At 45.4% G+C, this 27,501-nt stretch overlaps 1 protein-coding gene across 1 annotated transcript in view; it reads right to left on the bottom strand.

The window, feature by feature from the left end:
* Positions 1–612: 612 nt before the first annotated feature.
* The window catches only part of LOC119378524 (tether containing UBX domain for GLUT4-like), a gene marked incomplete at its 3' end in the record, with an annotated part of 39,625 nt that continues 12,736 nt past the window's right edge, over positions 613–27,501 (bottom strand). Inside the window, exons 2-8 of the mRNA XM_037647629.2 lie at positions 21,952–22,007; positions 16,149–16,376; positions 11,012–11,069; positions 10,486–10,559; positions 6,951–7,167; positions 5,384–5,518; positions 613–674 (exon numbers count right to left, since the gene is read on the bottom strand). Of these exons, the coding sequence (XP_037503557.1) occupies positions 613–674; positions 5,384–5,518; positions 6,951–7,167; positions 10,486–10,559; positions 11,012–11,069; positions 16,149–16,376; positions 21,952–22,007 (830 nt within the window). The remainder of the gene's footprint in view (positions 675–5,383; positions 5,519–6,950; positions 7,168–10,485; positions 10,560–11,011; positions 11,070–16,148; positions 16,377–21,951; positions 22,008–27,501) is intronic.

The following is a 27,501-nucleotide window of genomic DNA, read 5'->3' as shown; positions in this document are numbered from 1 at the left end:
CTGGGCATGAGAGTCGAGCCAAGATTAATCTAGCCTCGATTGTGCACAGGCCCCCTGACACACTGAACCTGCTCAAACTGTTTTCGCCCGCTGCAGCCACTCTATAGGTAGTCCAAATCAGAAGCATTGCGAATACTAATGACAGTAACGATGGCTAGATGATTCGAGGACCAAAGAAATAAAGTGGTAGCAACTCCGGTGCAGTTCGTTTCGCATCTGGTGCTTACGTTACACGCACCAACAAAGATTAAACAATTCTTGCTTAGGCACCAGAAATATGAGAATCCATAAAGTAACAAATAAAAAAGCCAGGACTACTTGAAGTTTAACTACGAACCCCATCTTTTTTTGAAGAGCACTTAAGCATGCTATACTTTCGTCATTTTTGCGTATATATCACTAAAAAACGCTTAGCAAAAACATACGACAGGTCAGGCGCTGTGGTGTATTTTCCAATTATTCCCTGTCACTTATCAGCACTGAGGAACTGTGCCATCAATCTGCCTTGTCGGTCAATCCTCTTACGCTCACCCAACTTAACGAAATACAACATGAACAAACCCACCAAACAACTTATGTTTCTGTGTGCACTTGCAGAGCTAGATAGCGTACTCACCAGCAGCTAGTGGGGGGCAGTGTTCCAGGTTGAAGAGCACCGCCTTTCGCTCTCCGATCTGCAAAGACGTTACGAGCACGTTTTACTCTCAGTTTCTGTCATGCACACCGAGCGCAGTTACAAGGTTTGGTTTTTGTGTCTGTATTACCAACGTCCCAATCAACGGCTTTAGAAGGTCCAGTGTAGAACAAACACCTTAACTCATTCAAACATCACCTATGACGCACAGCCTGCAAATGCGTCAAATTTAGGTAAAATTATTTATTGGCACTCGATATTCTATTGCAGAAAAATAATGTCATAATACATAATGACATAATAATGTCATTTGTGCTTTTTATATTACTTAATGTTAATTTAACTGTAATTGCTTATCTAGTTATCCCAAGGCCATTCATGTTTTGTTTCTGCATTAATAGAACTCAATCTCAGGCTGCAAATATAGTGCAAATTTGTTTTCGGTTATGTTCACTTTGAGCAAAGAAAAATTATACTTTTGACCGAGCTCGCGCAAGGCGGCACGTCAAATGACTCGTCAAACATGGTAGTGCCTTCAGCAAAGTGATCCTATGCAACAGTATACAGCAAAATGAAGTGAAATGACCACACATTTATTACGCAGGAGGTTCGATTCATCCAAACATCAATATATCTTGCCCTATTTTGACTGCTAGCCGACACAACTAGCGAAAAAAAATGGTGTACACAACTGTGCAAAAAGCGCCTGAAAGGGTTACAGGGACATTAAAGAGAAAAAACATTTTTCTCATATTAGTAAATGAATCTTTCACAATACCAAAATCACCACGCTTGCCGTGGGAAGGCGCTTGGCAAGCGAGAAAACTTGCAGAAAGAAAATGCGGGTGGCTACGCCACCTTAAAGTTACGGCACCAATCGCCATGACGTCATGGATTTTGACGGCGTCTACTGGTGTCTACATAGTTCCTATTTGGTACATACGAAGTACATTGTCCTCTGAGAGGGCCAGAGACTTAGCATACCAAGTATCGGAAAAGTTTGTTGAACCAGTGTGGCCAAAGTAGGAATAAAACTCTCTGAAATCCATGATATCACCTGTGATTGGTTTGGAGCGAAGATTAAAAATGAAAATTTCACCTGATTTCTATTCTATTAAGGGGGGAGGCTACCTTGGAAGGGCAACTTTTTGTTTGTGAGATATCCTATGAAATTTTCAGGTAGGCTAATAGCAACGCCATTCGAATCCCCAAAATTTCATGCATTTATGCTCACTGGTTCCCAAGTTACAGCCATTTATCAGGATAGTCCACATGGATTTCTTAGTCAGGCTCCGGTGAATTTGGTAAATGTGCTAGCACTGTGAAATTCACTATGATGATTCCTGGATGGGTGCTCTACACTAAGACAAAGCTCATTTTTAAACTTCCTTGCTGAAAATTTTTAGCAGGGCACTGGATTTAGTGTTTGCCATTGGCTTTTATCAATGAAATTTTAATTAATTATCACAAATTACAGACACAATAAATTTAAAAAGCGGCTTGTCTTTGTTTGCGCATTTATTCAGGTGCATAATAAAAAAAACCTGTCGGAAATCGGATGAATGGTTCCAGAGATATGTCTCGACTAAGCAGTATCACCAGCCAAAAAAGTCATTTCGAGATATTGGGCTTCGAAAGTTTCGATCACATATCTTGGTCTGAAATGACCCTGTAGATTAAAAGAAAATGCGTTTTTATGATTTCTGTTCTTTGCCACCTTTACTGGCTTTTTTCTATTTTTCATACGAGTCGGGGTTGCGATCGCCGAGGTTGATTCGAGACGCCAAGCTCATTTCAACTATGCATTCACGTGCCGCTGGCGCACACTGGAGATACGAGGGCTGACACCGTCGATGCAATCGTCTTTACCGATACAGAGGTTGCTTCGCTGTGAAAAGGGCCGTCATAATCGTTGTTGGAGGTGCGCTTGACCACGGTAACACAGTTTTATAACGATTCAGCGCACCAATCCACAGAACGCTGTACCGTGACCGCGGCGTGTCCGATAACACAACGATCGCAGGCACATGACACTTCTTAGTCGGTGGGCAGGATGCGATATCGTAAACACGGTGTAGAGTTCAGAAAGTGCCGCGAGCGATAACGAAGGCTGGCTGCACGACGGTGACGACGGCAGCAAAGACGAAGCAAGCGCTAGCACTAGTCGCAACCGACGACGCACGGAGCAGCCGCGGAGACCGGGAGAAAGCCATCGCGTCATCGCGCGCGGCAGCCAATAGCACCGCGCTTCCCCGACTCTCTCGAGGAGCGCCGCTTAGTCCAATGGTAGCTGCGCGTCGAGACGCGGGAACTCAAACACCTGCGAGCCCCCCAATCATAAGCGAATCATGCTTCGGCCGCGCCACCACCCCACCGCCGCGGGCGGTAAAGAAATGCGCGGGAATTCACGAACAAAACAAAACCAAGATGGCGCCGATCGGTTCAACGGCGCGGGAACGGTGCTCGCTCGAAGTTGGGCTTGTTTCGGCGCTGTTTGGCCGGCGCAGCAGCTGCCGCTGCTCGTTATTACCCTTTGACGTACTTTACGATGTTTTAGGCGTTCATAATTACAGGAAAGGTCATTTGTAATACGCACAGCCCAAATATACGGTTTTTCAAGAACCGAGTTTTTCGTGATTTTTCGATTTTCAAAGGGCGCGTCCCCCCTTAATGAGCCTATGATGGTGATCCTACGAGTTTTCAGAGTATAATCTATCAGTCTAAACTGATTCACTGCTTCACTTAAGTGTCCCTTTAATACTGCATCGAGTTGGCAAATCTGTATTCAGCAATAAAAAAAGCTATCATGAAACTGACAAAATATAGTATGCACTACACTGAAATATACTGCCAACTTTAGGTGTATGAGGAGCATCAAGAGGCCATGTTTTGTTGGCCAGTCCAAACCACATCAGGTGATAGATGTTAAGACAAAAGACTTGTATGCCTCACGAGTTGAAATATCCGGCGGCGGCAGCCCCACTAACGGTACAAAAATTAACGTGACAAGTAGATGAATGAACTACAATATGTTAAACTTAAATAAAGCGAGTTAAAAGTTTATCATAGACATAGTACATCAATGTTAACTGAAGTAAGCTACAGTGGCTTATGGTGCATTAACATGTGCATTAAGGAGTATTAAGGTTCAGCGTAGTATGGAGTAGGTACCAAATTACATCAAAGTTAACTGAAATGAATTACAGTAGCTTATGGTGGATTATGGTGTGGCAAGTATGGAGTAGGTAGATTAAGGTGTGGATTAAGGTCGATTAAGCTTTTGCCTCAAGTCATCTTAGCATTAGTTTTAAGGAATCCCAGATTTTTTACAACACGTGCAAATCTGCGTCAATTAAACTACCACCACGACTGCTGTTCTCCCACTTGCATCCTTGTGCATATGCACACAACATTACCTTTGAAAATGTTAGCCCACGTTGTTCACAACCGAGCCGGCAGGCGCGGAATGTCCTTTCGGCTACAGGCATCACCGAGTATGCGAGCCTTTGAATTGCATAACTAGCCGATAAAACTTTATACGTTACCTCATGAAATTTAGACAGATTGCACCTACTCCTTTATAAGATCCTAAGGTCTGTATTCTTTTACATGTACCTCCATCTATGTACCTAAATATTTAATGGAAAGCACATTTTAGGAAATAAAGTAGGGTTTCAAGAGCAGTTTTCTGGTCAGTTTTGATGACAGCATAAGTAAAAAAACATTTCCCAGCTCAAATTTTCAAACCAAATCCTAGTGATGTGAATCAGATAACACAAACTATCTGATAAACTATGTATAACCAAGACAAAATATGCAGCACAGAAGTGCTGCTTGAGAAAGGTGTACAGTTGTTTATGCGAAGCATACCACACTTAACAAGTACTACCAGTATTGGCTCATGTTGGCTAAGTGATGGCTATCCAGTGTTGCATAACAATGTAATTAAACCACACATGTGTGCTACTACAACTCTGCCTCCCTTTATCCCCTTGAGCGGCCGTGTGTACAATTGTACACTGCAACTGCGGAGGCGCGTCGCGCACCGCACGTTTCTTCAAATGACTTGAAACGCAGTGTGCACATTCGTGCAGGCTTCCCGAGTGGACAAGTAGCGCTCGTTTAACTTTGCTGAGCTAAGTATTGCTGCAGAGAATGACTTTGATGGAGACACTACCATGTTCGACGATCGTTCAACGCGCTGCGTTCCAGGACCAACATCAAGAGTGTTATTTTTCTCAGCTCGAAATGAATACAACCAAAAAACAAACTGGGCATTCATTTTGAGCCTAACATTTCATTCTTTATATGCAAGAATTGAACTTGACTGATTGCAGAATAATTCGATATTTCATTAAATGCTAATTATGATTAATTACTGAAACTCGGACAAAACAATATCTTATTTTCGTTCTTGGAATCTAATATTGAGTGCCTTGGAATTAGGTTGTGCGAGTTCAACACATTTTCAGACAGTCCATCATAATTCGCGCCTGAAGGGGTTATTAAATGCTTTGCAAGCTACAACAGTTCCCCTTAGGCAAATTCGCCAACAATTTCTTTTCCCACTCCACCTCCACCCAGATCAGACAAAGAGGTATGACAACAAAATGCAGCTGCCGTCACATGCTTCACTACGTCACACCACTCTGCCACTTCTGTCATGTGCTAACATACGTCACACCCCTCCGCTGCATTTCCTTTGCCCACTCGCATGGCGAGACCACCAGGCAGCATCAACCAACTCACGTATTTGATGTCTTCTTCACGCACGGTCAGGGTTTCCGCCTTCGTCGTGGCCGGCGGAGGGCTGAACCGAACCTTGGGGCCGGCGGCATTGTTGTCACGAGCTGGAGAATGGGTTGGCGATTCCATGACAACATCCTGCGGTCGAGACACAGTTGGTTAACCATTCGTTGAAAAATCTCGACGACTTCAGCTCTTCGAAAGCGATCGTCACTTTCCTTGCTTTTGACGAGCCACACCCACAATGCAGATAGAACTCCCGGGGCCCCTATATGCATTCGCCTAAGACGACTCGAAGGCGAAGGCCATCTTCTTTTTCTTCTTAGTCAATGTATTCACCCCCCTCCGAAAGCTTCTGCACCCAACGCGGTTTTGCAGAGCCTCCAGGATCGGAGGCATTGCAAGATTTCTGCACCTTACCTGGTTTTGCACTGCACGACGATGTGCCCGTAGAACTATGAGAGGCGTGAATGCTCAGTTTCAGCGAGAGTTGCTGTCTCTGGAGTTTGGACATCCGTGTCATGTCTCTGACTGTCTGTGGTTTAACGCAAACCTCTCTGCACTAAGAATCAACATAGCATCACCTAGCTAAAGCCTAACAACGACCAAGAAGCAATGAGATTAGATTTCGTCCAGTTTTGCTGTTTCAAGCCTTGCACAACTTAGTGCAAGCTTCGCCATTTCTCGCTCCATATTTTCTTTATATTTGTGTGGGTAATACACAACACAGCATACACCATTGAGTGACGAAAAGATGCCTCAAAGGGTGCAAGTTGCTTTTAGAGTGATTCGTAAACAATGTTCCCGTAACACAAAGAAATTCTAGCCAGCTCCACGCTGTGACAACCATCGACCGTGAAGCTGTCGCCCCTTTCATCGGGCATCACACTTTGCTCCTGTGTTTCGGCGACGTTTTCAATAAGGATTTCTTTGTCGTCTCTTTGTTCTTCGGGTTTATCCATATGGATCCCGTGCGACAATATGCTCATTCACGGGCATGCTTGAACGCCATGGTAGCGTTCCAGTGCAGTCGTGGCCTATTCCAACCTCCCACTTACCCAAAACGCACATTACTATCTCGGTTGCACAGGAACGCAAGCAGTAATAATAATAATAATATCTGGGTTTAACGTCCCAAAACCACGATATATTATGAGAGACCCGGTGGAGGGCTCCGGAAATTTAGACCACCTGGGTTCTAACGTGCACCTAAATCTAAGTACACGGGCCTCAGACATTTTCGCCCCCATCGAAAATGCAGCCGCCTCGAGGAACGCAAGCAGAGTCATTACCATTTTGTTTTATTTATTCATTCCTCCCTTTGATCACGTGACCTGTGTGATGACTACTACTACTACTACTACTACGACAGCGACAGCTCTGGGTAGCTAAGACAGCGTCCCTGTAAAAAGGAAGTCCTTGCCACGAGAGTTGTGATGCACCACAATATATGTAACATAAAATACAAGAGGCCCCACCACGCTTAAGTAACTCCCATCAGCTTGCAGCAACCTCACTGCCCTAGGACCTCAGTTTCCCCCGACGGCTTTCCATCATAGACGCGTCGCACCTGTGGAGATGCCGATCTGGGTCTCGTTGGCGAGGTGGCCGTGTCTTTGACCGGAGTGGCGGGACGAAGCTGCTTCGGAGACGTGGGCCGGGTTGGGCTTGTGGGTGCAGCTTCGGTCCGGGCGGCGGGCGGGTCCTCTTCCTTCTTGAACGGCACCGCAAAGTGCCGGCTCACGTGGGCCTGCTGCACCACGCAGCCTTTTGGCCTGTGTAGAAGCCTGAAGCAGGGATGGACAAAAAAAAGCTATTCAGCGTACACTTTATGTCAATCTCTTCCCAGTAGGCAAGTGCGAATATTGGAGCACTTCGAATATTCGAACGGATATTACAGTATTCGAATTCGCTTCGATACGAACTTAAGTTATTCGAAATTTCTAAGCATTTGAAGCAAACGTATAGGCATATATTAGACCGCATGAATCTCCCTGCAAAGGTGGTTTCACTGTCGTATAGGAGTGCTATGCCGTGAGATCAAAAAAAAAAAAAAAAACGCTCTGCCGCAAAGCCTCCCTTCAAGGCTAAATGAACATATTACTCTCACATCAAGTAACAAAGCAGAAAACTGGGCGAGTTGGCATGTATTCGTCGTTACTGGAGAGCATGCGCTGACGACGGAGACAAAGAGAAGAACCCAACTCAAGCGCTCACTTTCAACTAAGGTTTAATGAAGGAAAACTGCAGACGTAACTCAACAACATACATCACGCATTGCTTTCAAATTAGCCTGAAAACATGACGAGGTGTTAAAAAATTATCAAGTAATAATTCTTTAAGTTTAAAAGCTTGTTATATGAAATGATATGCTCCAAGTCTAGTACATTTTAAAACGCAATGTATTTTAGCGGTTATCACTTGCATCCTTCCGAAATTCAAATCCTCCTACTATTCAAAGTTGCTTACACTTCACTTCGAACCAAAAAGAATTACATTTGCACATGCTTTGTTCCAGTTTCAAAAAATATTGTGCAGCTTATTTGAGTTATGACAAATATGCTCATTTTTCTTTATAATAGATGATATCTATGATATATGAGCATGATATATACTATTCTAACTATCTAATTCAAAGTTATTCGACCAAATCATTATTCACTTCGAACCTAAAATTTACTATTCGCACATCCCTACTTTCCAGAGATCGACCTCAAGCTGCCGGTGGAGCCTCGTTGACTTGTTTTTGGCAAAAAAAAAGTGCAAGACACAACCAAATGAATCCGACAGACAATTAGGTCAGCGAAAGCGTGGCGGACATTGATAGACCCTTTTCACACTCCCTGCTGCATACTCGTCCAGCTACACTTGAACCTCAATAAAGTTGCATTTGACACGAAACTAACTTCGCTATATCCGAAAATTCGTTATAAGTGTATATCCGAACCACTGTATTACCAAGGCTATCTACTTCGTTATAACCGGTAATTCGTTATATCCATGCTCGTTATATCGAGGTTTGAGTGTAGTGGCAGCACCTGTCCTGCTTCAAGTGGAGACGAGGTCCTAGTTGCACGTGTTGGGGCTTGTTTATTACAAGTGTCCGAATCAACACAGCCAAGTCTACGTTTTCCACGTCACAGCGCAAGAGGAGTGCCCTTGAACGCACTGTTTGCAGTAAGTGACTAGCCACCCTTAGTTGTGCTAACTGCATCGCAGGAATGCTAGCTTTACAATCAGAAAAAGGGTCTATCGTTGTCTTTAAGTGTAGAGCGGCAATTATGGTGTAAACTTAAATTAATTAAAGTGGACGGAAAATCGCCCTTTTCGTAAATGGGATCCAAACGTACGACCTTCGAATTACACATCCGATGTGCTACAAATTTGCGATTCGAAGGCTGAGGGTTTGGATTCCGCCGACAGAAAGGGCGATTTTTCCATCTGCTTTAATTCATTTCAGTTTACGTCATAATTACTGCCTACAGCTAAAGATAGAATTAATGTTCCCTATACTTCGTTTGACCTAATTGTTAGAGACAACCAAATGAATACAACTGACAAAGAAACGAGCCTCTCCAAAAAAATTCTGCACAACAAGGATATACAAAGAGGGCATTTACTGCACCTGCTGTCCCATAAGACAGATGGCCGAAGAATGTGCAAGCAGTTGCCACGCGGACAATTATGAGTAATTCATGAAGATAAAGCCGTTGTGCAAGGAGACGGAGTAAACACTAACTAATGTTTACACACGTCAGAACCAAGGAAGAATACAGAACTTAACCACACTGGATCATAGCACTGCCATCCGGGATCAGGCAACCTTATAAAAAATAATTGCATGCCGATTTCTCACATAACCTCTCCCTCCTCCATCACACATCTCCACTCATTATGATCATCCCCAAAAGGTGGGAATCATGCGATGCTTAAGGCACACATGTAATCAGTCATTTATTCCCCGAACTTCACAGGACCGGAACAATCTTCCAGGATCTATTATGCCCGTTGCTCATCATTTCAACTTTCATGAAGTTTTAAGCACAAGTGTGCCATTGGGCAACCAACCAATCACGTAATCTTATGGATAGCGACACAGGACAATAAAGACACAGGACAAAGAAAGAACACAGATGCACAGGATAAGTGCTAATACAAAATAGCACAAATCCACGCTCTCAAGTATTTAAAAATATGAATGAAGTAGACCAGCTACGTATTTTATTTATCAATTACGTAATTATTTTTTTTTGCAAATTGTCTGATTCTTGTTTGTTTTGTTACGGCTTGTCTGTTACTTATTGTTTCAGTTAGCATTGTAACTTGGAGAACAAAGTTTGTGTAATGTATTTTTTCTTCGATGTTCCACTCCCCTCTATAATGCCTCTGGCCCTGAGGGTAATTCCCCCAAAAAATTAATTAAATAAAAATACCTTCCACCTATGTCTCTTTTAAAGGGGCCCTGCAACAATTTTTCAGCATGGTCAGAAAATGCTGCCAATCAGTAGTCGAGGCTCCCGAGAACGTGCGAGTCAAACATTATAGCGCAGCACGCAGCCTGGGGTTTAAAAGTAATTCTATAAGCAAGCTGGAAATCATTCGCTCTTCTCTTGACAAACGATGCCATAAACCCAAAGTCCACAGCCATTGGCTGATTTGAGCATAGGGAGCTGCGTAGTTACAGTGGCCTACACAAGATGCCGCGACATGATCGCGCACACGATCACACGGAAAGCAAGGCGCGCATTCGAAGCACGTGTCAAGATCATGACACGTGCTGACAAACGGACGTAGGTTCTTGCCCCCTTGTCATCATTCTCCAGCGCTAGCACGCTCGCAGACACAAAAGGAGAGAGAAAGCACTTATTGAAGCATGCGAGAAATCTATGTAACTTTACTCGTACTTGACGGATTCTAAAAATTTTTGCAGCAATTTATTCATGAGGTAATAAACTCATTTAATGAGGCAATTCAATGATTACTTGGAAAGGAGCTGCAGGGCCCCTTTATGTATGGCGCAAGAAGAACATCTGCACAACACAAATACACAAAGATGTCAAGAAAAAGCTAAACAAGACACTCTGTTTAAAGAAAGGCGACCATACCTGATGGCTGCCCTGCCGCTCGTAAGGCCAAGGTTTTGCAACGTTGTTCCACGCAGCTGTTCTGTGCCAACAATCTGGAACCACAGCAAAGCAATAGGGAAAATTCTCACAAACCAGACTGATATGTCAAATAACCAAATCATTTTTTTACAGAATATTTGTGACACGAGATCCTGTGGCATTACGAAGTATGAATACATAAAAGAAGGTATTTGCTGGGCTAGCTGCAATGTGTTAGTAATAGCGTGTCCAGGTTAGTTGTAACACATAGGAAAGATATAGGTAGCAGCCCAAGCTAACACCTTAGTTCAAGTTCACTAACATTTGTGCAAGTTCACTAACATTTCAAGCTCAGTGCACTTGACACAAGCTTTGTGAAAATGCAAGGATGATTCATAACAGCATAAACATGAACATGTTGTCAGAAACCGACATTTTTTTTCTTGCTTTAATACATCCAGAGCGTACCGAAAATAAACACGACAAAGAAAGACGAAAAGCAAGGATGTCAAAAAAAAGGTCTTACCTCTTTCCTCATGTAGACACACACCAGGTCAGTTTTCTGGTCTTTGTCTTGAACCTCACTTGACACAAAGAAAAAAAAAGAAAAGAAAGCTGAGAGTCACAAACCAACCAGTAGAAATGATTTAAAAATTTAATCAATGATCATTACTTGAAAACCCCCGCCATGCACGATAAAAGACACTGGGCATCCAAGCATGAACACAAGAGCAATGTCCGGAAAACACAAACACCCACTCGAATTGAGGACACTTCAGCTTTGCCTTCAAGAGTAGTACGCAATAGCATATGATCGGGCCCCATTCGTTCGGCCTTCTCGTTTGCTTGCCAGGCTTCGTTTCTCAGTGGTCACCTCAACAGTGCCGCGAGAAAAAGAACATCTGTGCACGTAGTATTGGCCGTTTGAAACTCCCCTAGAATGTATACCTACTGCAAGTGCGCAGTGCCCACTATGCCATAAATTGTCATATCGAGAATCGGTGAAGTACCCACTATGTGTCCGTAGGCAATACGCGCAGCTGCATAACTTGTTGATGCTGTGGCTGATGATTATGATTAATTATGCCCGAGTGCTTTGTTATTGGTGGGGCTTTAAACTTTAAACAAACCACTCGCTGCGCATTTCATAAGGTGCGACACCTGGTGCTATTCTATGCTTCTGCCACGCAATACTACACCAGTTAATAGGGCTCCCCACGCTGTATAACACCTGTATAAAGTTTTTTTCTTTTTTTTCAAAACAGTTTTAAGCAGTGGCATGGGGTATGCGGTAAAACACCAGTCTGCCCCACAGAAGGCCCGAGTTCAATTGAATCCCGCTCGAGCCAGAGAGATTTTTATTCTTTATTTGTATCTATCTCAATTCTTCACTCACGAACACCACCGATTTTTCAGTCACAACCAACGACACCAACACCGGAATTTTACAATACAAGATCTCTAAAGGGGCCCTGCAACACTTTTTCAGCATGGTCCGAAAACACTGCCGACTGGTAGTCAAGGCTCCCGAGAACACGCGAGCCAAACATTATAGCGCAGCACGCAGCCTGGAATTTGCAATTGTTTTCAAAGTCAGCTAGAAATCGTTCACTCTTCTTTCTACAAACGATGCCAAATACCCAAATGACCATGCCAAATACCCAAATTTCACGGTCATAGGCTGATGGAGCATCGCGAGCTGCATAGTTACTGCGGCCGCCACGGGAGGCCACCACATGCCCACACGCACGCTCGCGATCCCACTGAAAGTAAGCTGCGCGTCCGAAGAAAAAAAAACTAAAAGTGCTCAAGGTCATGACGCAAGCGTGATGCAGCTTCTTTCCCCCATGCCATCCCTCCCTGCTTAGCTTCCAGCACGCTCGTCAGGATAAGAGAAGAGAAAGATATTACAGCGTGCAACAAATCTCTGCAACTCTGCTCGTAGTTGACGGATTCTAAAAATTTTTGCGGCAGTCGATTTGCGAGGCAATAAATTCCTTTAGTGAAGCCATTCGATTGTTACTTGGAAAAGTGTTGCAGGGCTCCTTTAACACCATTGTGTTGAACCTCTTAGTGTTTGCATTGTCCAGACTAATCTCTTGTGTCTGCATTAGCATGCCTAGCATCTTTTTTATCATGGGTGCCTACCAACTAGCGCAGCTTTCTGTCATTCCCACATACATATTAATTAAAGCACGTGATAAGGTGAGCTGTCAAATGACGCCATCTAAATCAGCTTCTCAAGGTAATGAACACGATGAAACACATTTTAATAATACACATACACTTGTGCTGCAAGATAGAGTAGATTACGTCCTCTTAGAGAGAATGCAAATTTTTAAGATTACCCTTCTAGGAGACCAGCAAACCAAATTGAAATTTCACACTCAACAGAGAAAGGAAAACTTGACTCAAAAGGGATTAATGAACAAAGAAAGAATGAAGAAAATTGAGACATAAGGAAGTGGGATGAAAATATAAGGAAAGAATGAGGAATGGATTAGGAAAGAAAGAGAACAAAAAGAGTGAAAATGCAAGAAATTACGACAGGAATTAAGAAATAAAGAAAGGCTGGAGGAATGCGGAAAAAGATAATGAAGAAACAAAGAAGGGGAATTAAGAAAGAGAGGAGGACAGATGAGAAAGAAAAGCAGGAATGAATTATGAGAGAGTGAAGTGAACAAAACGGAGAAATAAGGAAAAAGTTAAAAAAGCATGATGAATGAAGAAAGAGGAAGCAATGAAAGAGAGGCAAATAAGTAACAGAGAATGAAAATAAGCAGTGAATGAACAAAGAATACGGTAACAAAGCAAGAATGACAAAGAAATATGAGAAAAAAATAGAGATAGAAAGAAGAAAGAGGTGTACAGATAAAGAAAGAATGAGAAACTGCAAGGGCAAAAGAAGGAGGAAAGAAGGAAAGAAAAAAAGATTCAACAAAGAGAAGACAACACATGCCCAGGGAAGGCAGCACGTGAGAACAGAACGGCAGTTGATCCCACGGTTTACGGTTTCAAAAACAGGCAGCCCTGACAGCAGAAGCAAAATAAAGACAAACAGCAGCGGTGTCAAGTGCACCCAGCATGCATCTGCATCACTGCATGACCGTGCTGCATGATAAAGGAGTCTGGGAGCACACCTGAAAGGAGCCTCTACAGAAACTGCCTTCCCTTTTGGCTTCAAAACATCACACATTCCATTTTGGTGACCATATTTAGTCAAGACAATAATAACACGCTTCAAGCAGTTTCGTGCAACAGACGCTCTGGCCAGTGGCACCGCATGCTATAGCAAGTACGTGCATATTCCGCTTAGAATGTTTTTTTTAAACTTCTGCGCTTCCCGATGCACCATTTTTGTTTTTGTTGTTTTTTTTTTTTGCTCAAAATGCAGCAGCAAGATCACACCTTGTGCTCCTGATCAATCAGGACCATAAAATACGTTCTGTGAAATTTGGGCAAGCAAGCATTAGTAAGCGCAATAAATTTCCAGCTGATGTTGTGGAAGTATTGCCTTGTTTCTGTGGTTCAACTTCCAGCTCTCAATGCCTTAATAACATCATTTTAACGAGTTTGAGCAAAATATGCCTGCCCTGCACTATACTTGTTTCGCACATTGTTGTAGTTGAAAAATTTTGCGGGCTGTTTCTTGCTGCATGAGAAAACCTTGCCTATTTAAGCCGAGCTTCTGGTGGTGTGTTTACCAGTCGGGGCAGATGATTTTCACATAACTTGAGTGAACACTCAAAAAAAGAAAGTACTAAATGAAAAATCCACGGGTTCTCACACACTGCCAAGGCAACCGTAATGCAACAGCACGATAATATTTCATCACTGATATACGAATGACTAGCACAGCAATATATGTGGGTTATCAAAGCCTCATCCATTGGTGTCGTCTTACCAGTTGCTGTCATATGAGCATTTCACGACTGTCTATCAATATTCGCAAGAATATAACACGACAGTATGTACGGGCTATTAAGGCCTTATCTGTTGCAGCCACCATATACTTGCTGTCATTGCACAAATTGTCAGCTCTGATCAACCGAATCAGAACAGCAATCATGCAGGTGATACCGATAGCAGAGCCAGTGGCACTTATCAGTGCAGCGGTGGTCAGCATACAGTAATTAGCACATGGAATTTACACATGTCCACCCCAAACTCGTGCAGCTGCTGCCCACCACTACTCCTGTGTCATGCCTCCCACCGTGACGCTACTCAACTGCTACTACATCCCACAATGTTCCACCGCTCTGCCACTTTTGTCACGTGCTAACCTACCATAGAATTCGTAGCAAGCGCTCCCTCCAATTTCACTGCTAATTTCAAATTTCCACGCCGTTCCTGGAAAGCGCGCCCTCCCCGCCCCCCTCTTCTCGAGCTTCCCACATCAATCCCACACCGCATCAATGCAACACTGGCCTGCTTGAATCCCATCCAGTCCTGCCTAGCAGCCAGAGATCTAAGCGCCTGCGCTTAAACATTGTCATCAAAATAGGATTTTTCAACGGCAAAGCTGCTTAAGCTCAAGGCATGCTGAGAGAAAACTCGGCGGCTATGCGCCACACAGAAAGCGGGTATGTGCCAAGCAGCTCCTAGAATAGCATAGCCATGCGTAGTATGGTATAGAATAGCAGGGGAGTGGGAAAGGGAAGTGAGGAGGAAGAGGAGGAGGGAAGGCCAACAGCTCCGCTATTTAGATCACACACATTTAGATCCCACACATTTATTTATATCCGCACATAGATCACATTCTCATTTCTAGCTAACAAAGCTTTATTTATCTGTACACGATCTAGTGCATTTAATTTTATTATCTGGTTGCGTTTCTTGGTGTACTTCATTTTGTCCCCTTATCTGTAAGTTCTGATTGTACATGTTAATTATGTTCTGATTCTAGAATGATTGTTAGGTTTTTATGTATTGTTTTCCACTCCTGTAATAGCCCCGTGTAAGGGCTGGCAGTGTCTGTAAATAAATAAAATAAATTTTCGCAGTCTTCGCACCAACTAGTGCGTAGCTGCCCCAATTTTCTTTTCCCCACATAATCATCGCACACTGAACCGAGCGCACGATACCCGTGACGATTTTCCGGGTTCCGCGAGCAAAAGCATGGCCTTCGAGATCCGTATTCAAATATGGTACCTATGACGACATAGTCAGCAAAAGTAAGGCCTCCGAGATCTGTGTTTGTGGCTTGGAATTGTAACTTTGCTCACGCCATTTTAAATTTTGGTGCCGTTCCGAGAAAGCGCCCGAGGTCGTTAGCTCTGGAATTTACGGCACTTCACACCACTCCGCCGCTCGTCCATTGCCAGCTCCGTCAGTCTCACCACCAAAACCGTAGTCAGATTTTTTTTTTAGGGGGGGGGGGGGGGTTAAAGCACCCGTTATGTATGTTCGGGCGTGCGTCTATAAGTTTATATATGCACATGCAAAATGAAAATTTCCGTCGGTGGGGGGGAGGGTGTTGAATCACCCCACCCCCGAAAGCACTGGCATAGCATTGGCATAGCGTGGTAAGCACCGGCATATCCAGGAGCTCTGCCAGTGGTCGCTCGCTAGTCGCTCCATTCACGGGTAGCACAAGACGGAGTTTAATCACGTTAAAATGGTTAATAACAACACAATGGTAACGACAATGTACACATTCTCACATCTTGTCAGGCCAGTGGGAGACGACGTCAAACAGCGACGCCGAGGCCGGGAACTGTGCCATGAGCCGCTCGCTGTTCTCGAGCTGCAGGCAGATGTCCACGCTGGCAGCTGCCGCGGCGGCGGTCCGACGCTGGCCGTTCGCGGCGGCACGCAGCTCCAGCTCGGCATTGTTGGGAAGATTGGTGAACGACACCGGCAGGCTGTGCGACAGCGGACGCTCGTGGTGGCTGCGCGGGATAGGGTTCAAACATTCGCCGCTTCGAATCACGTGTGACAGTGCCATCCTAGACGTGCGCAGGGTTCCCCATCAGGGGGGGGGGGGCTGCGATGAACCTGCGCCCCCCCCCCCCCCCTGATGAGCACATCCATTATACAGAAGCGCCATTCAACGTTGGACTATCTGGTGCATAGATACTAAGTCAATGTAAGCGGCAGATTTTGCGCCCCCCCCCCCCCCCAGGTGACTAGAGGGCTCGGTGTATGGGGCAGATTTTGCGCCCCGCCCCCCTCTTAGGTGACTGGGGGGGTGCCCCCCCCCCTAGTCACCTAAGAGGGGGGCGCAAAATCTGCCCTCCCCCCCACGCGCACACTTATGATGCCATCCGATATTACGTTGAGAAGTAAGCAGCACATCCATTATACAGAAGCGCCATTCAACGCAAACAATCTAGTGCATAGATTCTTTTGAGGGAGACGCTGAAGAGAAAAACGATTGTTCTCGTATTGGTAACCTGCTCTTTCGCGATACCAAAAACACCACGCTTGCTGCGAGAAGACGCTTGGCAAGCGAGAAAACGCACAAAAAGTAAGTGCGAGTGGCGACGCCACCTTGAAGTTCCCGCACCAGTCGCCGTGACGTCATCGATTTTGACGGCGTCTCCTACAGCCTACGTAGTTTCTAATCGTTAAAAATGAAGTATATTGTCTTATGAGAATATACTAAGTTTCAGAAAATTTAATTGAGGCAATGTGGCCGAAATACGAAGAGAACACTTTGAAATCTGTGACGTCACCATGGGAGATTTTGGAGGGACACTGAAAAGTGAAACGTTTGACATTGAGTTTCTCATGCTATGGTGGTGAATTAATGACAGTGCAGTTTTCAGAGTATCATTTAAACTAATTTATTGTCTAAACTAATTTATTGTTTCACTTAAGTGTCCCTTTAAAAGGGTACTGACACAAAAATTTTGGTGTGGCGTTTTTTTTACTGCAATATGTTGCTGGAGTTAGTCGCAACACGGCACATCGCTTGCTGCAGCGCGCGACAGTCTGTTTATTACCATTCAGTTTCAGTTTGGGAAAGCTCCGAGAGCGACAAGCCGCCGAGTGCAGCTAACGCCATCTAGCGTGTGAAACAGCAAACAACTGTGACGCACTTCCGCGCTGCCTGCATGGTCTTTTGCATGCGGCTTGTGCAGCGCGATGTCGTTGCCGTCATCGATATCATCGTCACCTGGTAGCAAAGACTTCTTTGGCGCTTCCACACGTTCGCCGCGGGCACGGACTCGCGAGCAGCCGCCGAATAGTAGCCTGCTGGCGCAGGCGCGGCAAACGCGCAATGGCGACGATGACGTCAGGATTTAGCTGGGCATCTCGGAGCTCGGCCGCTGTGGTGACATCGCGGAAGTATTGGGGTCCCCTTGAGGTCACTTTGTATGATGTCAATGTCGCAATGTGTGCCGTATAGCGCTAGGTCAGGCACGCGCGAAGTTAACCCTTTCAGCCCTGGATTTTTTATTTTGGCCGCATACATTTTTGTGCTTGCTTTCCTAATAGTTAGGACCTCAGAAGACCAAAAACCAAAAATTGAGCCAGTGGTGCAAATATTTAAGGATTAATTAGCATGGAATCAAATTAGGTCATCAGGGCTCAGGGGTTGTGAAATTAGGAAAATGGCTTTTTAATTTCTGCTACTCACTAGAGTACACAAAATGTGAACCACGTCTCATTTTTCAGCGTGATACTCCTTGACACAGCTTCTGTACGACGTCCCGAAAACGGCGCTTAGCCGCCTCCCCTGACACGCCTCGGCGTCACCCAGACTTCGGTCAAGCTTTTTCTTCTTTGTGGCTCCCAGCTCCGCAAATATGTCGCAACTTTGGTGTCAATCACAGTGGGGATCATTTCCCCAAGAATTTCCCCAAGTATTTCCCCAAGAATGAGCAGTTTCGGTTGAATTTTCGAGGTGCTAGGGGAACTTTTGTGCGGTGTCGTCAATTGACCACGCCAGGGCCGAAAGGGTTAAAGATTCATATCAATTACATTCCAAGCTGTATTCGCAGTTCAGGTTTGGCAGATGATATACTTATGTTCACGAGAATCTATCCCGCAGGCTATCTCAGCCGCGAAATTTTGTGTCAGTGCCCCTTTAAGGAGTCATGACCATGATCCAGTGGCATGGCCAGAGATGGGGTTAGGGAAGGGGGGAAACCAACTCCCTCCGCTAAACATGAGAAATAGCCACAAAAACCAAATGCAGTTAGCATTTCATGCATGCGCGTTGGCTTCAACATTTTTTTTCTTCTTTGAGGCCCCAGAAGGTTTGGGACCCGTACCACGGCCGCTGCCAGCGGCCGTGCCCGTACATTCTAAAATTCCCCAAACCTTCCCCAGGAAGATCCACCGAAAGGGGTGTAAACATTTTTATATTAAAAATAGTCACACTCTTTGGGGCATATTTCTAAGCGGATTTCTATTCTAGGCGGATACGAGATTTTTCCGACGGGGAAGCTAATGGGAGAACCTGATGTGTCGCCATCTTGGGGGTATACATTCAAAAATAAAGGGGGGGGGGGGGGGGTCAGGGCATCCAGACCTTTGCTCCCCACCCCCCGAATCCCCCCTTATCTCTAATAACCATCTATCTCGCGTGTCCTTACTTGCTGTACAGCCACGCGTGACATATCGTACATGACAAGAAAGGAGCGAGTGCAGCTTTTACAAAAGGAGACACAAGCCAGCCGGATGACGAATGATAATAATAATAATTGTTGGGGTTTTACGTCCCAAAACCATGATATGATCATGAGGGACGCCGTAGTTGAGGGCTCCGGAAATTTCGACCACCTGGTACTCTTTAATGTGCACCTAAATCCAAGTACACGGGCCTCAAGCATTTCGCCTCCATGGAAGCGCGCGGCCGCCGCGGCCGGGATATTCGATCCCGCGACCTTCAGGTCAGCGGTCGAGCACCATAACCACTTGCTAGACCGCCGTGGCGGGTGTGTTTACCGAAGGTTATCCCGCATAATGTGGGATAAAGGCGTAGCGAGCTCGGCACATGACATGGGGAAACACGAAACGGACACGCGCACCTTTTGCGCATGGCACGATTACTTATCACACGAACCTGCCGCACATGTTATCGGCGTGCTCCGAGCGCGGTGTATTACGGTCAAATGAAGGGTATGTGTATACGTATACTGCGATTCCGCAACTAAAAAAAAAAAGAAACAGTTGATGAATGTGAGCGCCAAGTGTGTGTATATGTATCATGTTATTCAGGCGAAAGCCTTAAATGCCACATCAAATGCGAAAACTGGTTGTCGGCGGCGTCCTGCGTCTGCGGCGTCAACACAAGTGACGAAAAAGAGCCATCACGTGAAGACGTCACCATATGACAAATATAACGTCACCATATCACAAATTGCCAAAAGTTGTGACGTCATAACGTGAAGTGGCATGATGACATCATCACATGACGCCGTCGCTTGGTTAGAGGTGGGCCGATCCCGAAGGCAGTGCAAAACCACGTTCGGTGCAGAAAAAGCTTTCGGAGGGGGGAGGTTCAAAACATCGACTGAGAAGAGAAAGAAGTTGACTTTCACCTACGAGTATGGTCTTCGGCGAGTGCGTAAGGGACCCGTGATTTTGCCTCGAGCCCAGATGACGGGTGCGTTACACGTATACCCTCATCCTACGAAGAGCTACACCAACCTGTCCAACGCGCGTAACTTTGATTATACACGGCATTTTTATGACGCCGCGGAGGTCGACAGCCTGACAAGAGCTCATCCGGTCGGGAAGAATCGCGGGCAAAAACAGATGCGCCGATCGACGCACAATGGCCTTGCGAGCCTCTTCATTCCGCGAATCAGGTCGGAAAAATAACGAGAAACGGATACGGAGTCGACGGGCCGGCCAGCCGGCCGGCCGGCGCGTGAATTAGCGGACGCCGCTGCATATCGCGTGGACACTCCGCGTATCGGTCAAACAGAAACACATACACGTTAAAGCACGTGCATGCACTGTGGAGTCAGTTATATGTGACGCCCAAAACACGAACGACATAATTAATTAATTGACCGACTGATTGATCGATTGAATGATTGATTGATCGATTGATTAGTTTGTTACAAACATACGTGACGTTGCTCTCGGCCTCAATTCTGTCGCTATTGAATCGGATTTTAAAGGTAAATACGAAGCTTTTTAATTCCCAACTCTGCTAGTGTGAAGCACAAGCCCATGATTGACAGAGTGTAAGTTAATAGAAAACGGCGCATATACACAACACGTGACCAGCGCACCTCCGAGAGCCTATTTGTGACACCCGCATACGCATATGCGCAGGGTTCTCTCCTGCATGCGCAGGGTTTTTCGCGAACTATGCCACCACCACCGAAATCTAACTAATAGTGGCTTTGCTTAAAAACGAAGAGAAACTAAGTGCATAACTTTGATTGAACTAGTGCATTACTTTGATCAGCCGGCAGTTTATGACGCCGCGGAGGTCGACGTCTTGGGTAAATCTATAACGCGAGTATATTTACTCAAATCTCTTGTTCTTATATCGTAGCGACCATTTCGCGGTGACCGACAAGCTTAGGACCAAGTAATCAGCGTGTAATCGTGTAACCTCGTGTAATCGTATATATAGCTTCGACCGTTCTCATTTGCTAATGCGTCTCCGTAGACTATCAGTCTCTTGCGTGTTAAGAATAACCTTCGATTATGGCTTCCGATAGGCAGTGAAAAGAAAAGATAAAGCGTGTCAAGGGACGCCGAAAACAATGTTATCGACGCATCGCTCGCGCGTTACCCGACCCTCACGGCGGACGTTGTAACTACAAGAGTAGCTACTCGGATGCAATCTGGTTGCTGCGAACCTTCTTGGTTTTTTTTTTTTTTTAACAGCAGCGCCGTTTAAGCTTTTCGTTCCGCCGTTTCGCCTGACCAGAAAACTAAGCTGCGCCTAGCGCGTGCAACGCAATAACTCGGCCGGCGCGCTCTCTCTCTTTGTCCTCTTCTTCACAACAGGATTGGCTATAAATAAAGACAGTTTGTTCTTGGCGACGTATACATCCGAGAAATGAGGATAGTCATAGTACGTTTTTTTCTGTATCGTTTAGTAATTTTGTGGATAATAAGGCCTATGGCCAGCACACCCATCGAGGTTGCCACGATGGATGCGCAACGTAGGCGTTTGTTCAAGGCGTTTACATCGAACGCTGTGCGCACCGAGGCACGCAGCGAAAATCAGTCGACTCTTCTTGACTTACGTTCAACCTTACGCACTCAGTGTAACGCTAATATCGAGACCCCTCACAACGCTGCAAAACGACCACGGACGAGACTGCACACGCGGCAACGAGTGCTGTCTCAAGCAGGTCCGACATTTCAATCATCTCGACAGAGCTTCCGGTGGCCGCCGCCCGGAGGCGCCACTATACGTGAAAGTTGCGAATGCAGCAGCACGACAACTGCTGCCTGCTGAAAGTGACATCGTACTATTACCGCCACGCACTGAAAATTGCGAGTCACTCGTGCATACATATAACGTATATGAAGTGTACTCACTACAAATCGTATTCCGATGGGTTCAGGCGTTGCTTCTTGCATGCGTCATCCAGAATCTGGAAGGAAGACAAGATGGCGACACGACGTGTATTAAAAAAATATATATATAGACTGGAGGGTTAAGACGCCACCTATAGAAGAACTGTCTGTAAATGCATCAAACTGACAACGTTATTTCAATGAACTCGATATTCTATTGCAACAAAATTAATGTCGTAATATATTAATTTATGTGTGTTATAGTAATGAATCCTAATTAAATTGTAATTAAATATCTATTTATTGTGAAGTCATTCATGCTCTGTTTTTGTATAAATAGAATCAAATCGCGGGCTAGAAATATGGTGCAAATACGTTTTCGGCTATGTCCACGATGAGCGAAGAAAAATTATACTTTTGACGTGGCTAGCGGAAAGCGGCACGTGTAATGACTCGTCGAATGTGGTAGTGCCTTCAGCAAAGTAACCGTATGCAACAGTACACTGCAAAATGAAGTTAAATGAGGACAAATTTATTATGCAGGAGGTTCAATACATCCAATACTCAATATACCTGGTTCTTTCTTAGCCACTAGTCGATACAACTAGCAGAAACAAGTGGTGTACACAATTGTGTACATAGCGTCTCAAAGGGTTAATGGAAATCGAAAGTGTCGCAGCTGCAACGAGAAGTTAATTTAATAGCAAACATCAGTTAACCGAGCTGACTGGTTGTACGGGAGCAAATGCGGTAGCATATGAATTCAAGTCGGAATGTTATCGCCGAGACTGTAACCCGTTACAGATATAATAGCAATAATTGCTGTGATTTTACGCCCCGAAACCGCGTTACGATTATGAGGGACGCCGTAGTGGGGGGCTCCGGAAATTTCCACGACCCAGAGTTACCTAACGTTCACATAAATCAAAGTGCACGGGCCTCTAGCATTTCGCCTCCATCGAAATAAGGCCGCCGCGGCCAGGATTCGATTCCGCGACCTTCGGGTCAGCCGTCGAGCACCTTAACCACGAGACCACCGCGGCGGGTGTAACTCTTTAAAGCTAACATGAAAAGGGTAACAAGGCGACTTCGACTTAGATAGGCGCACCTATCGAAACATTCGGCCAGCGAGTCTGAAGCTCTTTATCCCTGACTGTACAACATCCACTGCATACATCGCGTTTCTATATCTGCTGGGTGCCACTGTGGATTTAAACATCTCGCCACCCCTCCCCCCCCCCCCAACCCCCTGGTAATTACTCCGCACCAACTAAACCCCCCTGCCCTGTTACAGACATGCACTGATCCATTCATCTCATCAGTAACGTTTCGGTGACTGCAAGGGCTAAAACACAGAAAGCGGGTAATTTTTGAAGCGTTTCAGATCTACAAACCTGGTCCTGATAAGTGTGTGAGTGCGCCATCTGTGTTTGTGAATGACGAAGAGCTCCAGTTTCCTGACATTGATTCTAGCCTGTAGTGATGGGGTGTCCTTCAGTGTGATTGCAGTTGTTGCCGCGCACGCTCATATCGGTTTGTTGTTCGCGTTTTCATAAAATTAGTCAGTTCATAGTGCAGCATCCTTCCTCTTCCAGTCTGTCTTCTTGTCTCGGTTTTCTTTTGGTGCTGCAAGCATTGCCTTCCCAGAACTCATCTGCTGACATCCCCCCCCCCCCCCATTGACTTTTAGGATAACCCCTGGCTACCAATGTCACTTTTGTTTGTGTCTTGACATAACCCTACGCCACAATGTTCAGTTTTCGCGCTAAAAATAAACATGAATTGTAACGGAAGAGCCCTATTGATGATCCTTGTCTGTTTGTTTGTTTGTTTGTTTGTTTGTTTGTTTGTTTGTTAAACTTCACAGCGCAATTTCGGTACGGGACATAGAAGAACACACACACACAGGACAAGCGCTAATTCGCAACTATCTTTATTGTGAAAAAACTTTCCTACATTTTTCCTACAGTCTAGCATTAATGAACCAACAAGCCCCGCAACAAATTCTCTTAATGTTTGTTTGTTTCAGATACGCCTGCCAGCGTTGCTAGACATTTCCACCACGATTCGACCGGCACGAAACAACTAACCTGCCTCGCATGCATAGTATATTTTTTTCCTTCCTTCTTTTTCCCCTCGCCTTGCGCAAACTCTTAAAATTACGCAGGAGTCTTCGAGAACGTTCGGAGTAGGCACGCCTCAACGAGTGGCCTACACTTCGCGTAGGCCACCGTGCGTACCTGTCGTAAACAGGTCGCCCCTTTCAAGCCGAAAAAAAAAATGAAGAAACAGAAAGTCACCCAAGAGGAAAAAAAAACTCAGCCATCACACACACAAAAGAAACACCTGTGCCCGTAACGACCTTCTTTTCCGTCTGCGCGTCAAGCGTTTTATTTGTCTCGTTTTTTTTTCTTCTTTTAACGCTAATTCTGAGACTAGACACACTGCGCCAACGGTGCGGCCTGAATGTCTACAACCCCCACTCGGTCAGCATTTTTTTTTCTCGGCCACGCCGCAAAACGCGAACGGCTCGGTTTCACGATCGCCGTGACATATATCGGGAACGAGATGAATAAGGGCTGCCTCCGGTTTTGGCTGTTCTCTCCGGAATATACAGCCAGTTTCGCGAACGCATTAGCAGGTAGCTTACGCGAGCTATTTTCAACGAATGACGAGTGTATCACGAAAGTTTACGCGCGTGTGCAGTCACAACAAAATCTCCACTCTAAAAAATCAGCTCCACCTAACGTGAAATCCGGGGACCGGTGTTTCCGATAGGGCCACCTCAATAGCAGATAGAGGACAGCGTCCTCTCACTCAGCGTCGCAGACAGTGTCCATCGCAGAAGCAAAGCTTTTCCTGAGCGAACTTATTTGACTAGACTGAGCGTCTTATTTGCCACTTGCTTTACCGCGACGGGCGACGACGACAGCAGACGCCTACAGCCCGAGCGCATAAGGTGCTTCGCACCTAAAAGAGCACGAAAAGTGTTGCCATATCGCAGGGAATTACGGTATCAACCGAACGGAAATATATAGCTTCGAGGGGCGCACTTATTAATTCAGTTACATCATCCCACTACCGGAACGGAACATTAATTCCTTCGTTATCAAATGTACAGACGGTGCACTGATGCACATGTCTGCTTCATTGTTTTTCATAATAAATATCACTCGCAAGTGAGCGTCTTTCCGGTCCTGTGCACTTTCTTCTGAACCGCTTCTGCGCTACAAAGAGGCTGAACCAACTGGCCCAACAACCAACTATTTTTGGAGTGTATCGTGCAGTGAATGCATTACCTGTATCTCATATTACCTGCATTTGCTGTTCGATGGAGGCGAAAAGCTACAGCTACCCCCGTGGGAGCGCGCGGGGTTCCCCACAGCCAGTGATTTAGCATCGACGTATTTCCGCAGGACACAGATGACACAGAAAGAGGACACAGATGAGAGGACAACACAGGCGCTGCCTGCGTTGTGTCCTCTCATCTGTGTCCTCGTCTGTATCCTCGTTCATTTCGCACTATGCAAATACCTCGGTGCTCCATAGCCAAGTAAACCACTGCAGCGCCCCCCCCCCCCACCTTTTTCCATCGATGAGTCCGAAAGAAAGCACGCGAAAAATTAAAATGAAGCGAGGGCGTGCTCACAACGGCCTGCCTTTGGCCCCCGTCTTTCCAGGGGAGGTAACGGTGGAAAGTATAAAACAGTTCTTTGAATGCATCAGCAAAAACCCGCATGGCCATAACCCTTGTGCATTAAACAATGACAAGAAATGTCCGACTGATTAAAAGTACGGGGAAGAATTGGCGCCCCCCTTGAGTGACTAGGGGTGTCGACCGCCCCTCCCCAGCCTCCCCCCACACTTTCTGCGCACGTTTATCCGTACACTGTGCTATGTCAGCGCACGTTAAACAACTCCAAGTGGTCGTAAGAGACCTCCACTACGGCGTCTCTCATAGCCAGAGTCGTTTTGGGACGTTACAGCCCATAAACCAACACTTGCATATCCTTTGTTGTCGGTCATGTTTGGTTATGTTGAATAGGAGTAACATCTTGAGCTCTTGCTCTTCTTTCAGTGTAACAAAGAAAGAATGAAACAAACTACAATTTGGACACCACTAAAGTTCTATAGAGAAGAAAGGGAGAAGTAATAACGTGTTTCTGTTGCCAACACGACATACACGCTATATTTTTTAAACCTGCGAACTTCCGGCCCCGCGTTCCAGCAGCTGCTGATCACGTAGTAATAATACTTGGGGGTTCAACGTCCTAGAACCACGGCACAATTATGAGACAAGCCATAGTGAGAGGGCTCCGGAAATTTCGGCCACCTGGTGTTTTTTTAACGTGCACCTAAAGCTAAGCACATGTGTGTTCTTTGAATTACGCCCCCATCGAAATTCAGCCACCGTGGCCGGGATTCGAACCCGCGCCCTCGAGCTTAGCAACGCGACAACCTATACGGCTGATCACAGAACATACTCCGAAAAACAAAATGTGCTTTCTCTCTCTCTCTCTCTCTTTTTTCCTAGCAGCTAGCGCTTGTGGCCAACAATTTTTTTTTGTCTCGAACTGCCACTGGCGTAAATCACGTGGGGTGTCATGACCCCCCATGACAGGCGGGGGGGGGGGGGCGTGCAAGTGTTCCCTTCTTTTCTCAAGCGCCGCCATCTTGGACTGATAACGTTGCAGTTTTGTATCCGTATCAAATAAACAAACAGTGCTACGGTGAACTCGCACGCACGAAAACGCTTGGGCCGGTACATTCAACGTTTCATGACCATGAACATTTCATATTACAATGTAGAAAACCGGCAAAACAATCGCTTATCAGTCCGAGATGGCGGCGCCCATGAATCGAAAATAAAATCGTGTATGTTTGAATTGCTTGAGAGTTAAGTATAGTACAATTAAACGTTTTTTTTTCTTAATGCCTGTTTATTTTGTAGTGTAGGCCTGTGTTCAATACCCCTCAGCTGTGTGAGACTACTGAACACGCAACTGCCATTCGACCGCCTTCGGAGAAGACTCAATAGAACAATGAAATTACACGAGCTGCAGGAACCCATGCTCGTTTTTTTTTCAATTTTATTTCAAAGCATGATTTTAATCTTTATATAAATAAAAATAAAAACGAAATTGCCGCCATGGCGAGATGCGCGTCCCCCCCCCCCCCTGCGATTTTTCTAGATTTATGCCACTGCGAACTGCACCCGTGAAGAAAAAAAGAAAACGACAGAGAGAGAGAAGAAAGAAAAATAAATGCACGAGCTTTTTTATTTTTACTTTTTTTGTCCCAAACTGCACCAGCGAAGGAGCGCGAAAGTAAACGCAAAAAGCTGAAAACTGAATCGGCAACGACTACAAATTTTCGTGGAAACCAAAGAGATCTTGATTTTTTTTTTTTCAAAGCCTCCTCGGTGGAGACTGACATGCCCCGTGAAAAGAGACGGAAAGCTGGCTCACATTACTCCGAGACGTGACGTTCTAAGCAGGAAAAGTGGACGCGTACTATATCTTATTCCTGTTGGCGACAAACAACTCTGCTTACGTCATTGGAACTACGCAA

This window comes from Rhipicephalus sanguineus, unplaced genomic scaffold, assembly GCF_013339695.2.
Source record: "Rhipicephalus sanguineus isolate Rsan-2018 unplaced genomic scaffold, BIME_Rsan_1.4 Seq857, whole genome shotgun sequence".
Lineage (NCBI taxonomy): Eukaryota > Metazoa > Arthropoda > Arachnida > Ixodida > Ixodidae > Rhipicephalus > Rhipicephalus sanguineus.
This window is presented reverse-complemented; position numbering and strand designations above follow the sequence as displayed.